Source organism: Amia ocellicauda, chromosome 19, assembly GCF_036373705.1.
Source record: "Amia ocellicauda isolate fAmiCal2 chromosome 19, fAmiCal2.hap1, whole genome shotgun sequence".
Taxonomy (NCBI): Eukaryota; Metazoa; Chordata; class Actinopteri; order Amiiformes; family Amiidae; genus Amia; species Amia ocellicauda.
The window spans coordinates 20,073,100-20,090,434 of record NC_089868.1 but is presented as its reverse complement, the minus strand read 5'-3'; the positions used below and the strand labels follow the sequence as shown (position 1 = coordinate 20,090,434).

The following is a 17,335-nucleotide window of genomic DNA, read 5'->3' as shown; positions in this document are numbered from 1 at the left end:
TAAGATTTAACTAACTAAATGTTTTGCGCTGGTAGGCTATTATTGCTGTGAATTTTAATGAGCATGGATAGCATTCGTGTGTCAAAACATATAAAGCTGGAATGATAGCTTTGAAATTCTTACTTTCAAAACAAAAAGTTCTGTCCTGGATTCACGTTGACATGTTGGCATTTTTTCCTCTATATATAGATGTATACTTAGTTATTTAAGACTACTTTTATAAATGTAATGCCAGCAGGGTTTTTTCTCTCCATGGTGGTGGTGTTCAAAGTAAATTCCTGATGGGTATGGAGAGAAAAAAACTAAAACAAATTGCTTACAGGACACAGTCATCAGACCACTGCAAACAAAAATAGTGAACAAAGAGGAGAGGCAGATCTGGATATCAATGTAGTAACACTCGACATGGCCTTACAGGTGAGAAGTAATTGCAAAGAAGGCAGTTTGTTCTCTGATCATTATGAGTTACCACTCAGTGAGTAAACAACAGTGATCACCACTGGCTGTTGATTTTGTCCTCACAGTTGTAATTATTTGGTTTTATCCCCTCACAATAAGTGCCCAGAGAGGCTAGAAGGAGACTTGGAAAAGTTGTAGCAGTGGCCAAGTCAAAACCTTGTTTGTTTTACGACTAATACAGTATTGAACTGTTTCTCTGGACATCAGTGGGAATATTTACATAGTGTTTCTTTTTCCAGTGTGGGCTTTGTTGTGCTTCAATGAGGAGAGTAATGTTTAAAAGCTATCTACCATCCATATACATTTACAAAAGTGAAAGCTGCCCGTTTAAAAACCCGACAGCTACTACTTGGCATTTGACACTTCCTCTCCAATGACTGAAACGCAGGAACTGCTGCAGCCTTTTTCATGGCAATTTGTCGCCGGAAAGGTCTGTATGAAAGGGTCTAAGCCGGCATATCGACACTAGGAATTTTCCACCTTGTGACCCAGTCAAGATGCTAGCAAATTTGCGGTAACGAATCTGTGTGAATGGAGCAGGAACGAAGAGCCCAGTAAACACAAGGGAAAACGGGAAATTATCGAACTTTTACAAACACGTCCAGAATATCGGTCCGTGTCTCCTCTCCTGAATCCACATGCTTCTATTACATGTTAATCACAAGGCTACAATGCTCTTTTTGACATCCTCTGTTGTGTCTGTGAAAGAGTGAACAGAACAAAAATCTGAAATATGGCCACTGTCTTGGAGACTCCCCTCAACTTTGTCATCAGGTCTTTCACTTCGATCACAGTGTAGCTTCAGATCAGTGTGATGTTTGTAATTCGATTTCAGAGTTTTCTGATGTAATGTTAAAGCTCCTTATAGTCAGTCCGTTTGAGTACAAATGAGATTTCAAAAAATAATACAGTAAGACATTTGTAACACAGCCCTGAAATATTCACTGTGTCATGATTTTTAACCACCATTCCTCAAAAAAATGATACTGGTTGGCACTGCCTACCTTCCCTACAACTGCATTACTAATTAGCACAGCAAGACTCACAGAATCATGCAGCGTTTGCAGACAATATGTACAAATGAACAATTGCACATGTATGATAAAAAATGGTAATGGATACATTAAGAATGGTATGCCATTGAATAAACAGATACAGACACAAAAATCATACATTTTCCTTTTCAGATTCAGGCACAATATTTTTGTAGATAATATAAAAAATTATATATTTTCGATACAGTACATGTGTTGATTTGGGATAGTCTTATGTTGTGTTAGTGTGTGTTTGCCTTCCTTGTATGGCATATGGATACATTTAAATGAAGAATGTGTGAAGCCTGCATTAAAATTCACAATCTTTAAGTAATTTATTATTCCCTCTTCAGCTGTTCTCAAGAGCAGAAATATGCATATTTGAAGAATATGTACTGTATTATAATAGATAACTTTTCTGGTTACAAATTGATATCATGATTACCGCATTTTTAATTCAAATTACACATTCTAAAAATGTGCACAAAAGAATAATTGTAAAATGTATTTTAATAGTAAAAAGCGTGGCTTCAGCATGTGTGGCATAATCTGCAGAAGCTATAATATACTGCTCGATAAATGAAGACAACAAAATATAGTGTCTTTTTTATGGAAGTTTTTTTATATTCTGAGCTACTCTGAAAAGTAATATTAATCCACTTGCGTACATTAGTTAGAATCATGTGCAAATCAGTCACAAGCCATTTGTTTGATATTATTTTGACAAAGCAGGACTCAGAAACCATGGTGAGGTGCTTTTAATCATATGTCAGATAACAAAAATGAATAAAATGCTAATTTCTGGAAAACCCCCACAAAAAACACATGGCACAACCCTCAACTTATCTATAATATTGGTAAGCATGAAGTACTTTAGTCTCATTAACAATTAAAAATGTAATTTATTTATTTATTTATTTTATTTTCCTACTTTAATGTCGTAAACGAAAGGCAGTGACATGGCACAGTGATTAATCTCCAACTTATCAGTCAAAGTGCTAATTGGGCCCCTGTGGCCTGATCTATCAAAGATTGCCTGGTTTTCCTGGTTCAATGTGCTGTACAAAAATAGATCTTTAGGCTTTCTAATTAACCAGGGACAGTCTAAATTTATCAATCACACATTCAAATGTCCAATATCTTGTTTGCCGTGAACAAAAGAACAAGCAAAACACAGGTCCGCCTGCATTTGTAAGCAGTTTTCAGAGAAGCAGTACCTAGCTCCTCCTTTCGGACTCGTTTTCTTTTTTCTTTTTGAGCGCTCCTTTAAATTTGTCTCAACACATCCGAAAAGCACACAATTCCATTTGGAGCAGCGAAAGGGAATGTGTAAACTAATTAGTTATTCTGTACGCATTCTAGCTGGGTCCAGACAGGGCCCGAGAAGATTTTCATATCTATAGAAAATCCACTATGCATCTTGAATACTATCAATACCAAGGCATGGTAATGTTTTGATAGGAACGCAGTAGCAACGAACAGGATATTAAAAAGAAGTCCCTCATGTTTAAGTATAATGATAGTAGAATGCAGTCTGTTCATTCATATTGACATTAAGAACTTATTTATCTATTTCCCTAAAGAAAGCCCCATACAGTCTTTCTCACAGAGCAAACAATAAAGAATAATATGATTTCTGTTTACTGAGATATCAGCTGGTATTTCACTGCAAGCTGACAGCCTATCGCTGCAACAGTATATTAGACCCCAATCTGGCATCTACAAATGTCAAGAGTAAAGTAGGAAAAAAAAAGCAGCCTACAAGCACACATGTACAAAAATCCTAAAAAAGAAACAAAGTTCACATAAACATATTTGAGCCCAAATCAGTGCAATATTCAGCTGTCAATCGAAATCCTCAGCTGGGGAGCAGTGGTGTCTGTAGGATGGGATAATACAATTTCAAACAGATGTTCAGGCAGGGTACTAATTCTCATTGAACTCCCCTGGTAAGTACTTAATTTCTCCATCGTATGCAAGCAAGGCAAATTGCACTTAATCAAAACTGTATTCTAAAATGTTAATATTTCTTATGATATCTTCAGTTTATTTAAACATTTTGTCACATTCTTGAGTCTTCAATTCAAAAGTTGAGTTGCTAACAAGTTCTATCAATGCTATATGTTGTTTAATTATACAGGAAGAGAATAATATATCTTAATTCATTTCTCCTTTTAAGTATACATTCATAGCCACTTACTCATTTAATGTTGTTTTTTGAATATTCTGGAAAAAATGTAGCCCACCTTTTGGATTTGAAAGGGAAGCTGTCCATTAAACAGGTTATGGATTTCATTAAAGTATGCAGCACCAAATGGTTCATGCGGTCTGTGCATTAAACATATAATTTAATTTCTCTACAAGAGTTCTTTAACAATCAAAATATAGCTTCAAGGTTGCTGGCTACAGGTCAAGTTAAATTATTCTGCAGGATGATTTACTGTTATGAACCTTTAGAGTCACTATAGAGATTTTTGTTACTATTCAGAACAAAGGATGTTCTTTTTCATACCATTTCCATTTCTAGCTTCACTAATCAAGGGATGCCAGTGAGCACAGAACAAACAGATGTTGCTGATTAATTTCCACATTGCCGGAATTAGAACTTAAATTAAAACAAAAGATTTCTAATAAAGCTTAATAAACAATTCATGACTTTTTTTAAAGAACAAATGTTAAGTTTCCAACGAGGCTGCCTATTAGCGGCTGATTGAACTCTCCGAATATGTTTTTTTTTTGCCATTTTTTTCTTATAATTATAAGCAGATTTCAGGATGGGAAAGTTAATGATCTCTACGGTACTCTTATTGAAGGTGTCTCTTGGAAACTCTGAACTATTCAAACGGGGGAAAAAAGGTGCATGAAGGTAAAAAAAACCTAAAAGACATAGTAGTCAAACAACTGCCAAGAAACTTGTTGGTTTTTTATTAAGAAGTTGAGAAAATCATAAAAATGGGACGCAATGAAAGCGAAAAAAAAGTATTTCTACTCAAATGACAATTTATTTAGGTTTTCATATTTCTAATCAATTGAGGCATGATCCAGTAGTTTGTGTGGAAGATAAATATTAGTTCTCCAACCTCTCACTGTAATAACCTGAGAAGAGTGACTTAATATCAAAGCCATATAATCCCGTTCTGCAACAACTAATTTAGTGTGCTGGGAGGCTTTACACTATTTCAGACAGAAGGATATACATACAGTTGGCTTCATATGTATTCAACCATTAATATGGCCAACGGATGTCAAAGTTTCCTTTTAATATGTTGACTTATCCACTCCTTACTTACTTTAGTTTAAATCTCTTTATGTGAGTCACCCTGACATGAGAGACATGTCATCTTGCAAAATTCAAATAAATATGTGACCTTTTAAATATATAGATGTTTTGAAGATTCATTGATGCCCTACCCAGCCCTACCTTGTCAAGAGAGAAGGTCTTGGTGAGAGCGAACGCCCAGCCCTCCTGGAACGCTCTGCGGATCATGGCGGTACTGGTCGTTGGCGGAGCGCTGGCCAGGCCAAACGGATTTGGAAACTTCAGTCCAGCCATCTCGACGCTGATGTCAACCAGGTCAATGGGTGAGTAGAAGAGAGGAAGCTGGGGATGGCTGTCTACAGCAAAGCCATGCTTGGACTGCAAAAAAATACATGTATATTTTAATAAGTTTGTGTATATTATGATCGATATATGTAGCATATACAGAGATATATAGAGAGATAGATACAGATGGATAGATGGAGAAGATGACCACATAAAAGATGGGAAGATGTTCACATGGAAAAGGGAAGCATCTTGGGGAGGCAGTCACCCAGCAATGGATCAGTATTAGCTCATGATAATGATTAAATCAGGTTAAACAATATATAAAATCCATGCTGATCACTGCAGTGGACATTGTTTGGCTGTGTGGTGCCTTAAAGCAATATTGCATCATGCTTTCTTCCCTAAATCAACATTTCATGACAATGGCACTTGTGTGTGGAACGCTACACAAACCGAGGCACAAGAAGTATTATGAATATGTAAATAATCTATTATGTCTGTAATAAATACAATACTTTGACAGGTTCTGCAATAATGTATAAGTTATGGTTGAAAACACAGTCCAGTGGGTACCGTAATTTAAAACACTATATCACGACAGTTTGATATAATTCTGCTAGTATCTTAATCATCATAGTAAAGTGTAAATAAAGTGACCAGATTTTTGATTTAAGCATGTGAGCATCTTATGTCGGAAACTAATACATGCAGTAAATAAAACAAAACAAAACAACTCTGTACTGTTGAAGTTGAAGTCTAACGGTGAAAACTTTGATGCACATGCTGTAATTACTCATATATTTAGACCACACAACGTGGGTGTCAGTGCATGCGTGTTCAAGTAGTTCTTTATTACTCTAATGAACGATAATGTCAGCGTTCTATATATAAAGTTGTTTAATGTGTATAAACATACATATATCAGCATCAGAGAAAAACAAATGTATAGTTTTGTAGAAATTCAGGAGGGTATGCCTAATTTCATTTTGAGACATTCAAAACATAAATATAATACACTAAATAAGGTGTAAGAAGAAAAATACATCTATTTAGAAACATCTTTATATACTGCATATTTTTAGGGTGTTTTTTTCAATTTTAAAGGAGTAGGTACATAAATGAGATTTCCAATTCCACATGGTTTATCTTATATGATCAAAATACAAAGAAAGTCAATAATAGTCATACATCAACTCACTTTAATTAGCAAAGCGTTTATCAAGCAGCTATAATTGCATCTTTAATGATGTCATAGCAGCATAATGAATAAGGCTGTATCAAGCAGAGAGAGACTGTGATATAAAACCACAACATTCACGTGTTGTGAATTCAAGTTGACATGTATCATGTTGTAAAGCGTGATAATCAGGACACATACAGGGCACTTGTACATAAAATACATCCAAGCTTCAAAGTTTTCCATCACAAGAAAAAAGGTTTTCAAATACATTAGATTAAGAATAATAATAATAATAATAATAATAATAATAATAATAATAATAATAATAATAATAATAATAATAATAAATAAAAAAAACTGTTTGTCTGCTATAAATTTGAAAATTATACTTCTGGAATAGGTTCTATGAAGACAGACCCTGAATAACAATAGGGAAATTATTGAAAATGCGAATATGCCACATTTAAAATGATCTGGCTGTGCTTATTGGGTGGTTCAAGTGATCTTTGGCCAATCTGTGGAATTAATCTGTAAACCATCCTGCAAATTGCTTGATTCATTTCCCCTTCCATAGTCCATTACTGTAAAAGCAAAGCAATCTGCTGCCCTTCCTTTTTCAGTACAAGTGGTAATTTAATCTACAAATAAACACTTAACTTTGCTTTCCACTGACCAGAACTACCTTCTAACAATTAACCTACAAATGAACTCATCCTGTGTGCTTTACAGTATTCTTTCAGGCAATGGAGGAGATAGAAAAAGGTCAAGAGGTTCGTCTGAAAATCTTGAGAAGACAACCGCGTCTCGAGATATCAACTGTGGACTCCAGTTGATACCAAATAAGCCACAAATTACTGAGTAGTGCATCAATCTATACAAGTGCAGTACCCTCTGTAATTTTGAACAGCGGTGACTACATGTTTTCTATACTCACACAAAATTGGGAAAAGAAGAAGAAAAAACATATCAAAAAGCTAAAACAAAATAGCAATAATAAAAATAATGCATTATTAATAAAAATAATAACTGCCCAGGGTAGTCCATTCCATTTCAAGGATACACGAGTAAACTGGTCTACAAATACATTATTTAGAAAAGGGCTAATTTATATTCATTACTTCAAATCATTGTGGAATATTTTATAATTCCATCTGGGCTGCTAACTGCGAACTGACATCTTGTAACTTTACAAACGTATCAGCATGTGAAAACGAAAAGAAAGTGAGTCGATACTACTTTTATATATTCAGTTTTGAGGGCATTGCCAATTACAAAGCTACCAACATACTTCATGTTTAGTAAACTACCTCAGAGGTAGATTACTGGAATATTACATCTCCCCAAAGTCAAAGCACACTCATCTTATGCCAGAATTGAGGTCACAGTTGGTGCCTGCTTGCAGAGACAGTAGAAGCCTAGCTGGATCTTAAATCTAAATAGAATATATACATTCGAACTGGCCACAGTATTTTCTTTTTCTTCATTTGTCTCTCAGTTGGGAATATTCAATTTTGACGGCAGCTGGTGGATATGCAATTTTCAGTGATGACCAACATCTGTAATATTTGACTGATGACTGAAAAATAAAAGGTTAAGTGTATTCCGCCTCAAGTAAAGATTTTTAAAACTAAAATGATTTGCTTATAGCATTTTTCCATTTTATATTAAGTTTATGTTGTTCTGTCTTAAAACATTTATTGACAGCTGTCAGCGCCATATTAGCTGATTTAATGCCTTGCCTTGTTCATCACTCCCTTGAAAGATATAGCAGTAAAAATGAGCATCTTCACCTCAGGGTTTTTGCTGGTAGCAATCTAATTACAATACATTATGTCCTATTCTCAAAGCCTTACACCATAGAGAAAATAAAAATATACATAGATAGATAGACAGATAGATAGATATATAGCTTAACATTAGTACTATAAGAGACAATATTTGATAGCATAACCCAATACACAGACTGACGTTTTTTATGTTAAATAGGGTGCAATTCACATGCACTTTCCAGATTTACATCTGCTTAGTAATACAGTCTAATTAAGGTTTACAGTAATGTGTGTTATTACTCCAGAGCTTGGTTTGTGTTTTCTCAGTTTAAGAACATTTATCTAAGCAGGGGGAGGTGTGATATAAGACATTATTGACCTCAGTTTCAAAACTTGACCCTCGAGTATCCATTAAAACATGATATAGCACTTTGAATTATGTGAAAATAGCTGCTGCTGTGCATACAGCTTCCAGACCCAAGGTTATATATGGCATGGAGGTTTGCATACATTTCTTTTATTAAGGCTGGACTCTTCTGTCAATGTGGTGATTATATATGGCTGCTGGAAAAAGATTCTACTGAAATATATCAATAATTATAATGGAGAATATGTCTAATAATAGCATGAGTTTGATCGTAAAAGGCTCTCAGAAGGGTAGTGAAACAGTGATACACCTTGATCTTAGTTTAGTTAAAATTGTGTCCTAATTTGTCCCCCGCCTGTCACTTGGCAGGCAAGCTATTATTTTATTCAGGCGACGTGTGAACGGTGTGCTACTGATCGTACTTGTTGTAAGGGAAAATGTTCCCATTCCTGACACACTACTCGTGTCTGTTTGTGTCACTTCACAAGGCAGGTAAGTCGAGGAATATTGAATAAACAAGCGCACTTAGATTTTGACTCAACTTCCTGTGTTTTTTTTTCCCGTTATCTTGTGATAAACATGAGGCTTACGTTTTAGAATCTGATCACGTCAGCAAATAATAAAATAAATATCAAATAAAACAAAATGTTGGAAGAGGTACCTGTATGTATTTGTGAATGAACCAGGAAGCCTGCTTTCCATCGTTGACCGACTCTACAGTAGTGTTAGCCAGGCCGGCGATGTCTCCGCCTGCGAACACCCATGGCTCACTGGTCTGCATGGTCTCTGGATCCAGCTCGGGGAGACCCCATCTGTTAAACTTGATGGGAGTCATGGCCTCTCTCACTGGTGGAAAGGACAAGAATCACAGCAAAGACTTGATAGAGGAGAAATCACACACAAAAATATAAAGAGTGAGAAATGACAAATGACAGTATTTCCCCCCGTAGCTAGACTTAATGTTACATCTTTCGGTGCCTTTCATATACTGGAGTCTTAAAAGGAGATACTCTGTCAAACTGATCTACATTACAAAATGTATTTTCTTTACATGCATACCTATACAATTCATCTTCTGGGTATAATGCTTTTCACCGTGGACGATAGCCTACATCTATCAATGAGAGCGTTGTTAAATACAGAGCAGCAGCTTGCACAAGATTTATTGTAGACTATTAGAATTACTGAGAGTGCTTTACTTTTACATTTGTACAATAGGATCCTTGAAGGACTATAAATACCTTTGTTGTAACATGAAATGCAAAGATGAGGGGGAATCAATCATTCGTTTTTAATCAAACATTTACAAACTTTTGCTAAGTACGAAGCAAAACCTGCTGATGCGTGTTTTTTCGTGACTAATGGACGCAAATCAGGTTACTTTTTTAATCTCATCACAATGTATGGTTTTATACTTTTATATAAAAAATAGCACTTAATTTATATATATTTTTTTTAATAATTTAAGGAACTGATTGTACAACTGATTGAATGAAAATAGCGGTGACTGAACAATTTCTGAAATTAGCGGACAATATTTCTGTGTGTTACACTATATACACTCACCTAAAGGATTATTAGGAACACCATACTAATACTGTGTTTGACCCCCTTTCGCCTTCAGAACTGCCTTAATTCTACGTGGCATTGATTCAACAAGGTGCTGAAAGCATTCTTTAGAAATGTTGGCCCATATTGATAGGATAGCATCTTGCAGTTGATGGAGATTTGTGGGATGCACATCCAGGGCACGAAGCTGCCATTCCACCACATCCCAAAGATGCTCTATTGGGTTGAGATCTGGTGACTGTGGGGGCCAGTTTAGTACAGTGAACTCATTGTCATGTTCAAGAAACCAATTTGAAATGATTCGACCTTTGTGACATGGTGCATTATCCTGCTGGAAGTAGCCATCAGAGGATGGGTACATGGTGGTCATAAAGGGATGGACATGGTCAGAAACAATGCTCAGGTAGGCCGTGGCATTTAAACGATGCCCAATTGGCACTAAGGGGCCTAAAGTGTGCCAAGAAAACATCCCCCACACCATTACACCACCACCACCAGCCTGCACAGTGGTAACAAGGCATGATGGATCCATGTTCTCATTCTGTTTACGCCAAATTCTGACTCTACCATCTGAATGTCTCAACAGAAATCGAAACTCATCAGACCAGGCAACATTTTTCCAGTCTTCAACTGTCCAATTTGGTGAGCTTGTGCAAATTGTAGCCTTTTTCCTATTTGTAGTGGAGATGAGTGGTACCCGGTGGGGTCTTCTGCTGTTGTAGCCCATCCGCCTCAAGGTTGTACGTGTTGTGGCTTCACAAATGCTTTGCTGCATACCTCGGTTGTAACGAGTGGTTATTTCAGTCAAAGTTGCTCTTCTATCAGCTTGAATCAGTCGGCCCATTCTCCTCTGACCTCTAGCATCAACAAGGCATTTCCGCCCACAGGACTGCCGCATACTGGATGTTTTTCCCTTTTCACACCATTCTTTGTAAACCCTAGAAATGGTTGTGCGTGAAAATCCCAGTAACTGAGCAGATTGTGAAATACTCAGAACGGCCCGTCTGGCACCAACAACCATGCCACGCTCAAAATTGCTTAAATCACCTTTCTTTCCCATTCAGACATTCAGTTTGGAGTTCAGGAGATTGTCTTGACCAGGACCACACCCCTAAATGCATTGAAGCAACTGCCATGTGATTGGTTGGTTAGATAATTGCATTAATGAGAAATTGAACAGGTGTTCCTAATAATCCTTTAGGTGAGTGTGTATATATATATATATATATATATATGAAATATATATATCACAAGTATACCTCTCAGTAACTGAGGAAAACCAGTGGTGCTAAGGGTTGTACCAGTCGTAAAGAGTCAAGGAAATAAACAACTGCATTCTTATGATTGGGATAATTCATGCCCCTTTAAAGTCACATTTTCAAATCTCTCTATGGACTCAGGATGTACAGCGTTAAAATGAGAACACACTGAAACTAGTCTTGAGCAGTGGACAGTGGAGAGAAACAGCTGAAGAGCATGTATAGCCTAAAACGTCAGCGCATCCCTAAAAAATACTGCAGTCCCCAGCACGTTGGGCTGACTGTCTGTCAGGCCGAGGGACGTCCGCAGCGTCCCAGTGACGGTTATAGGTTTCTCCTAGCCTCTCTCCCTGCTGCTCTGCTTTCCCTACTGAAGGCCCGTGATGATGATCGCCCGGATCATTCTTTTCAACAAAAACCTATTCATGTCGAGGAGTTTGTTTCTTTTCTGCTGTGGAGAGGCTACAGAGTGTGACAAGGCTTTAGCACTCCAGAGAGATTATTCTTAAATAAAATAGCTTCCAAAGAACCCACTGACACTCTCCAGAGAGAACTACACTGGCAGATGCTGATTGCCAGGCTCCATTAAACAGAAGAAGCCATGCTGTCTTATATGGTACAATGAGGGATGCATCGGCGTTCGGCAGTTTGTGAAGAAAAGAAAACAACACGAACCTCAAAATAAAATGATCGTAATAACACAATAGTTTAATAAAACAGCATCGTCTTTGAGCTACATCCTTTTATTCATGTGTGAGTCTCTGTGTGTATATTTAAATGTCACTGGAGTATCCAATGAGTTGCTGCATTCATTACCGGACTGACTTTCAAAGCATTTTCTCTCCAGAGGAGACTATTTCTGTGCTGCATAAGCAGTACAGAATTAGGCCTGAAATGTCTGATATTAAAGGAAATAAAATCCAATAAAAACATTTTATTATTCTCATTTCCAAGTGCAGGCGTAGACTATATCAGAACTCTAGCTGACTGACTATTTTACAGAACGGCAGTGGAAAACCATCAAGGGCAGGGTATGACAATGTTATCTTGATATATTATAGAGAATTGTATTCAACAGTGTTACTTGACTCCAGAGGGCTAAAGTGAACATATAAACTATTAGCACATTTTCCAATTAATTTATACAAGGTTTCCAATCCATACTGAAATTGTATACATCCACGAGAGCTCCAAAATGTATTTTCTGTTTAGGGCATCCGAGTAATCACTACATTACAATCGTGTAATGAAACAAACAATCCACGGCTGCCTTCCTTGGTGAATTTAATCTTAAACTAATAAAATGCAGGTTTGCACCAAGAAAGAAAAATCCCAAATCGTACTCGAACCTGTACAATTCTTCTCAGGCCACTTTGGTTAGCCTGTGTGAGCGGATAGTTTAATATTTAATTCTGTTTGACAGGCATTGCACCTGAACGCCTACTGTGAAAGTGGCATGAATAACTTCTTAGATCTCTCCTTGTGATTTCTCAATTCCCTCAAAGTCTCCAAACAAAACAATGAACTTGAGATTTTAGAATAATATACAAAGGCTTCCAACACCTCTATCTGCAGTTTGCATGGACACATTTTAATAAACTCAGCCCTGCTCCATCTGTATTGTGATTAAGAAATGGATAACATCAGCTCAGGGACAACATAAAATAAAAAGGTAACTTCATTCACGGCTGTTTCTCTTACATAGAGAGATCCACCATTGTTTTATTCAGATAGCTAGGGATGCCAAACTGTCACAACAGCCATTACTTTGCAGATAATATCCACTGCATTGCAGATAGTATTTACATTTTAGATTTGTTTTGTTTGTTTATAACAAAATTAAATTACTTATCATGATGCTGAAAATCCCCTTAGTACTAAAACAATCTGCAGCCAGGTGCTTGCTGCCCAGAATCTAATCATTTTGTCACCGGAGTGAGCCAACCCTCAAGATTTTCTAGCTATCTCAGCTTTTCATGCCATGTATAATCCTCTGCTTCTTCAATGGACATGACAAGATACTAAAGTGGATAAGTAATGCATATCTCTAGAATAAAAGAGTATAGGCTACCTAAAATGTTTATTGTGAACATGCTTCTTGTTTTTTAATATATACATCATCACCATCTACCAATATCGATCCACTGCTGGCTGAAGGCCTCCCCAAGTTTCTATCTACAGCTTCTCTTGTCCATGTCATGCATGCAAAGTTTATTATTTCGTCTATCTATCTATTTATACATATATTTACACACACTGAAATGCCTCTACATATTTTCAGAAAGGCTTTGATGGAATATCCAAGGTTAGTGGTTTAATATGAATTTATATGAAAAGCTACACACATTTTTCATAAGGGTCACAGTGGACAGCACTAACCCAAGCAATTGATCACATCCCAGTGTAAAAAGGTAATTAAATGTCTTGCGTTCCATAAAAAGTGATATTCATTACTATATGCAAATACAATTATTTCTATGCAGTCATGCTGAAATTCACATTTTTTTATTGTAATTAACCTGCTAGACTAATTACTAATTAATATATTGGTTTTAACTACAAATAGGAATCATAACCCCTTTAAGAACAATTGTTATTATTTTTATATTGTTTGTAACCTGACCATTAGACCTTGACAGAGACTGAAGGAAAATAGAAGAAAGTGAGGATTTTTAAAAGCGGCAAAACTGAGATTGTGTACCTTGTTTAGACATACGTATGTATGCCTCTCTAAAAATAAAATACAAGGGCAAAACCAACATACATATTTTTAGAATTATTATTTAACACAAAAATAGATTATTCTATAAAGTTTCAGTTGCACTAACGTGTAGGTTTATGTCATAACTAATTATGTACAGATGTGTAACATGTTCAATTTACACTTGCTTAAATAGCAGAAATACTCATTAGCTGCAGTAAATCTGTTATGCTTCAGTAAATAGTTTAATGGTTCAGATAAGTAACCAATTGCAAAATCCAATGTTTCCAGCTTAAGAATCTCATTATTGTGATTTTGTAATTTACTTTGGATAGTTCATTATACTGTGAATCTACACACAACTTTAAGAAAAGTACTGTGTATAACTACAATATTTATCCAAGTGGCTTATTATTAAAATATAATTTTAGGCATACAATGGTTTAATTTGCTCCTGTTGTTGATATTAATATTATTACCTGCTGAGAGCAAGAAACCATTTAGAACTAACATTGCTCTTTGTTGAGACACATTACCTGCTATCTAGTGCCTAGGGAAAGTCTACACCCCCTTTCAAAATGTTCACCTTTTTAATTTCTCTACACATCCTACCCCACAACTTCCACATGAAAACACTATTGTAAAAACTTGTAGAAAAGTATTTAAACATTTAAACTGAAATAGCTTAGTTGGATAAGTGTCCACCCCCTTGTAATAGCAATCCTAAATTAGCTCAGGTGTAAACAATTGCCTTCAAAATCACACACCTGTGTTAAATTGTAGTGATTCACGTGATTTCAGGATAAATTGAGCAGTTCCTGTAGGTTAGCGCATCACCCTAAGAACACCATCCCTACTGTGAAGCATGCTGGTACAGCATCATGTTATGGGTATATTTCTCATCGGCAGGGATTGGAGTACTTGTCAGGATAAGAGGGAAAATGTATGGAGCAAAGTTTAGAAAAGTAATTGAAGAAAACCTGCTGCTCCCTGCAAGAAAGCCCAAACTGGGATCACCTCTCAGCCTGTCACACAGCCAAAACTACACTGGAGTGGCTAAGGAACAAAACGGTAAATGTAGTAGGGTGGCCCAGTCAGAGCCCCGACCTAAATCAAATCGAAAATGTGTGTCATGACTTGCTGTCCATCTATAATCTCCAAGGAAATGACGGAGCTTGAACAGTTTTGTAAAGAAGAATGGTACATCCAACTCTAGGGGATGGATTAAATCAAAACTTTGACTCACCCACTAATAGCAAACTACAAACCTGTACATCACAGTGGTTACATTTCTGATTAGAAGAAAGTGGCATCTTACTAAAAATGCTACAACTGAGTACAGTTCTGTAGTTTTCAATTAGCAGGTGGGTCAAAGTTTTGATTTAATCCAGCCCTAGGTATGCATAGTTTTATATTTTTAATATATATTTTTTCAAAATAAAAACTCCCCTGCCCCCCCCCCCCCCCCAAATGTGGAATATAGTGTGTAGATAAGTGTACAAAAATCCTAATTTAAATGCATGAAACTCTGAAGCATTGACACAGCAAAATCTGTGAGAAGTTAAAGGGGGTGCAGACTTTCTATAGGTAATGCATATCAGCATAAACTGCTCAGTGGTAAATTATACTAACAAAAGTAGTGCATCATATTTAAAAAATGTAAAAAGGCAGACGTGTTTAATGTATATATTAATAAATAGATTAATTTCATATGGGGTAAATATTCATAAACAAATATATTTGTTGGCACCTTTTGGGATAGATAAATTGTTATTTTTCTTCTGAATAAGATGCACTCAGCCAATGAATTATGATAATGGTACACTACACAGATTGTTTTTTAGTTTTTTATCATGAATCGGTACAATATAAACAATCACGGCTCATTGTAAGAGAGATTACATGTACAAGGTATTGATTTTTAAGGAAATGAGTCTTCTGAATCTGATTACAACTCTGTAAGGTTGACTTGCAAATGAAATTGACCTAAAAAGTAGTCACCTGATTTGTATGATAAATGGGCTTTATTGATTTAAACTGTATCTGGTTAAGGTAAGGAAACTCTTTGGTTTTGATGATTGATGTCTTTTAGTGTAAAGGAAAGTGAACCAAAACCTGTAGCAACATTTGGGAACAGATTACCATTTACAAAATGACACAGGACACTGTGACCAGCTTCCATCTCAATTCAGCAAAAAACAAGCACTTAGAAAGTATGTCTTTCACGTAAAAATAACAACACGAGTCTGTAATAAAACCTGGCTTTAGCTGTCAGGCCACAAATGAACACCCAATACAAACTGAATTGTGCATTGCAATTACTTCTTCCAGATCGGGTTTTCTTTTTCATGTATGAAATTAAATATTCAGTCAAAGCTACTTAGGTTAATATCTCAACAGATACCCACTTAGCATCAATGGAAAGTGTAAGCTTTAATTTAAATCAAGGAAAATACAAATTTCTTATGTCCAGGTATGGAATACAATGATTCCTAAAATCATATTGAAAAAACATCCTTTACTTTAATTCACTTATTAAGAGTAGTGGAAATATGTTCTAATGCATTGGCTGCTGTACTATAAAACGAGAATATTAAAGCAACGGATACCTGTCGTTTAGAGGTATTTGAAAATAAATAACCAGCTATATAAAAAGAAGTAGACGTAAACTGGTAATTGGTAAACTGGTAGATTCGTTTCAGCATAACTAGATCCTTATTTGTGCTCTCCCATGTGTAAATGTAAGCTGCCTGTTTTTTGCTCTGATAAAAAGACAGACTTATTACATTCTAAATAAGCAACACACCTCAAAAAGGAAAAACATTAACCACAAATTTAGAGTTGATGACAAGGGACTGAGCATTATCTCTCCCTTCACTAAGGTGATAGGTATCACATGAAGTACTCCTGAAATCTGCTAAATAAAGATAAGTACAGCAACGGTAAACACTTATTCATGAGGGAGAGACGTCTTTTCTTTACAATGGTTCTATGAAACTGTTTCCAAGAATAATGCAAGGTACAGCATGCAGTGAATGGATTGTGTATGGTCCCAGTTGGCTGTCCTTAGTGGCATTGTGTTAATCTCTAAAGACTGGGCTTTTTAAATAACCAAAATAATTTCTCTGATAGAAAAAAGTGCGTTTAAGAGACATTTCACTAACAAGTCTAAAATAAAATAAAAACTTGGTGAAATAAACTATATCACAATGATTTCAAAGGAGAATCTTAGAATCTTATTTTATTTGCAACTGAATAATAAAACTAAACAACTGTGACGACTATGAGATATTAGCAGTTACAAATCAATTAAAGTAAATAAACGGCTAATGAAAGAAAATTATGAATTGTTCACTTACACTACATCACTGGAATAAGAGGAATATAATTAAAATGGTTTTACTCCAAACATTCAAGCTGGATATTCCTCCAAGTTCGTTGCCTTTTAAA

The 17,335-nt window shown here is 35.9% G+C and overlaps 1 protein-coding gene and 1 long non-coding RNA gene across 2 annotated transcripts in view; one reads left to right on the top strand and one right to left on the bottom strand.

Moving 5' to 3' along the window:
* The window catches only part of LOC136714495 (dihydropyrimidine dehydrogenase [NADP(+)]), a 154,743-nt gene that overhangs the window by 71,064 nt on the left and 66,344 nt on the right, over positions 1–17,335 (bottom strand). The window contains exons 12-13 of the mRNA XM_066692023.1: positions 9,018–9,202; positions 4,915–5,130 (exon numbers count right to left, since the gene is read on the bottom strand). Coding sequence (XP_066548120.1) covers positions 4,915–5,130; positions 9,018–9,202 — 401 coding nt within the window. The remainder of the gene's footprint in view (positions 1–4,914; positions 5,131–9,017; positions 9,203–17,335) is intronic.
* Positions 1–17,335, top strand: part of LOC136714496 (uncharacterized) — a 50,325-nt gene that overhangs the window by 18,286 nt on the left and 14,704 nt on the right. The window contains exon 2 of the long non-coding RNA XR_010805030.1: positions 4,877–5,075. This is a non-coding gene — a long non-coding RNA (uncharacterized LOC136714496). The remainder of the gene's footprint in view (positions 1–4,876; positions 5,076–17,335) is intronic.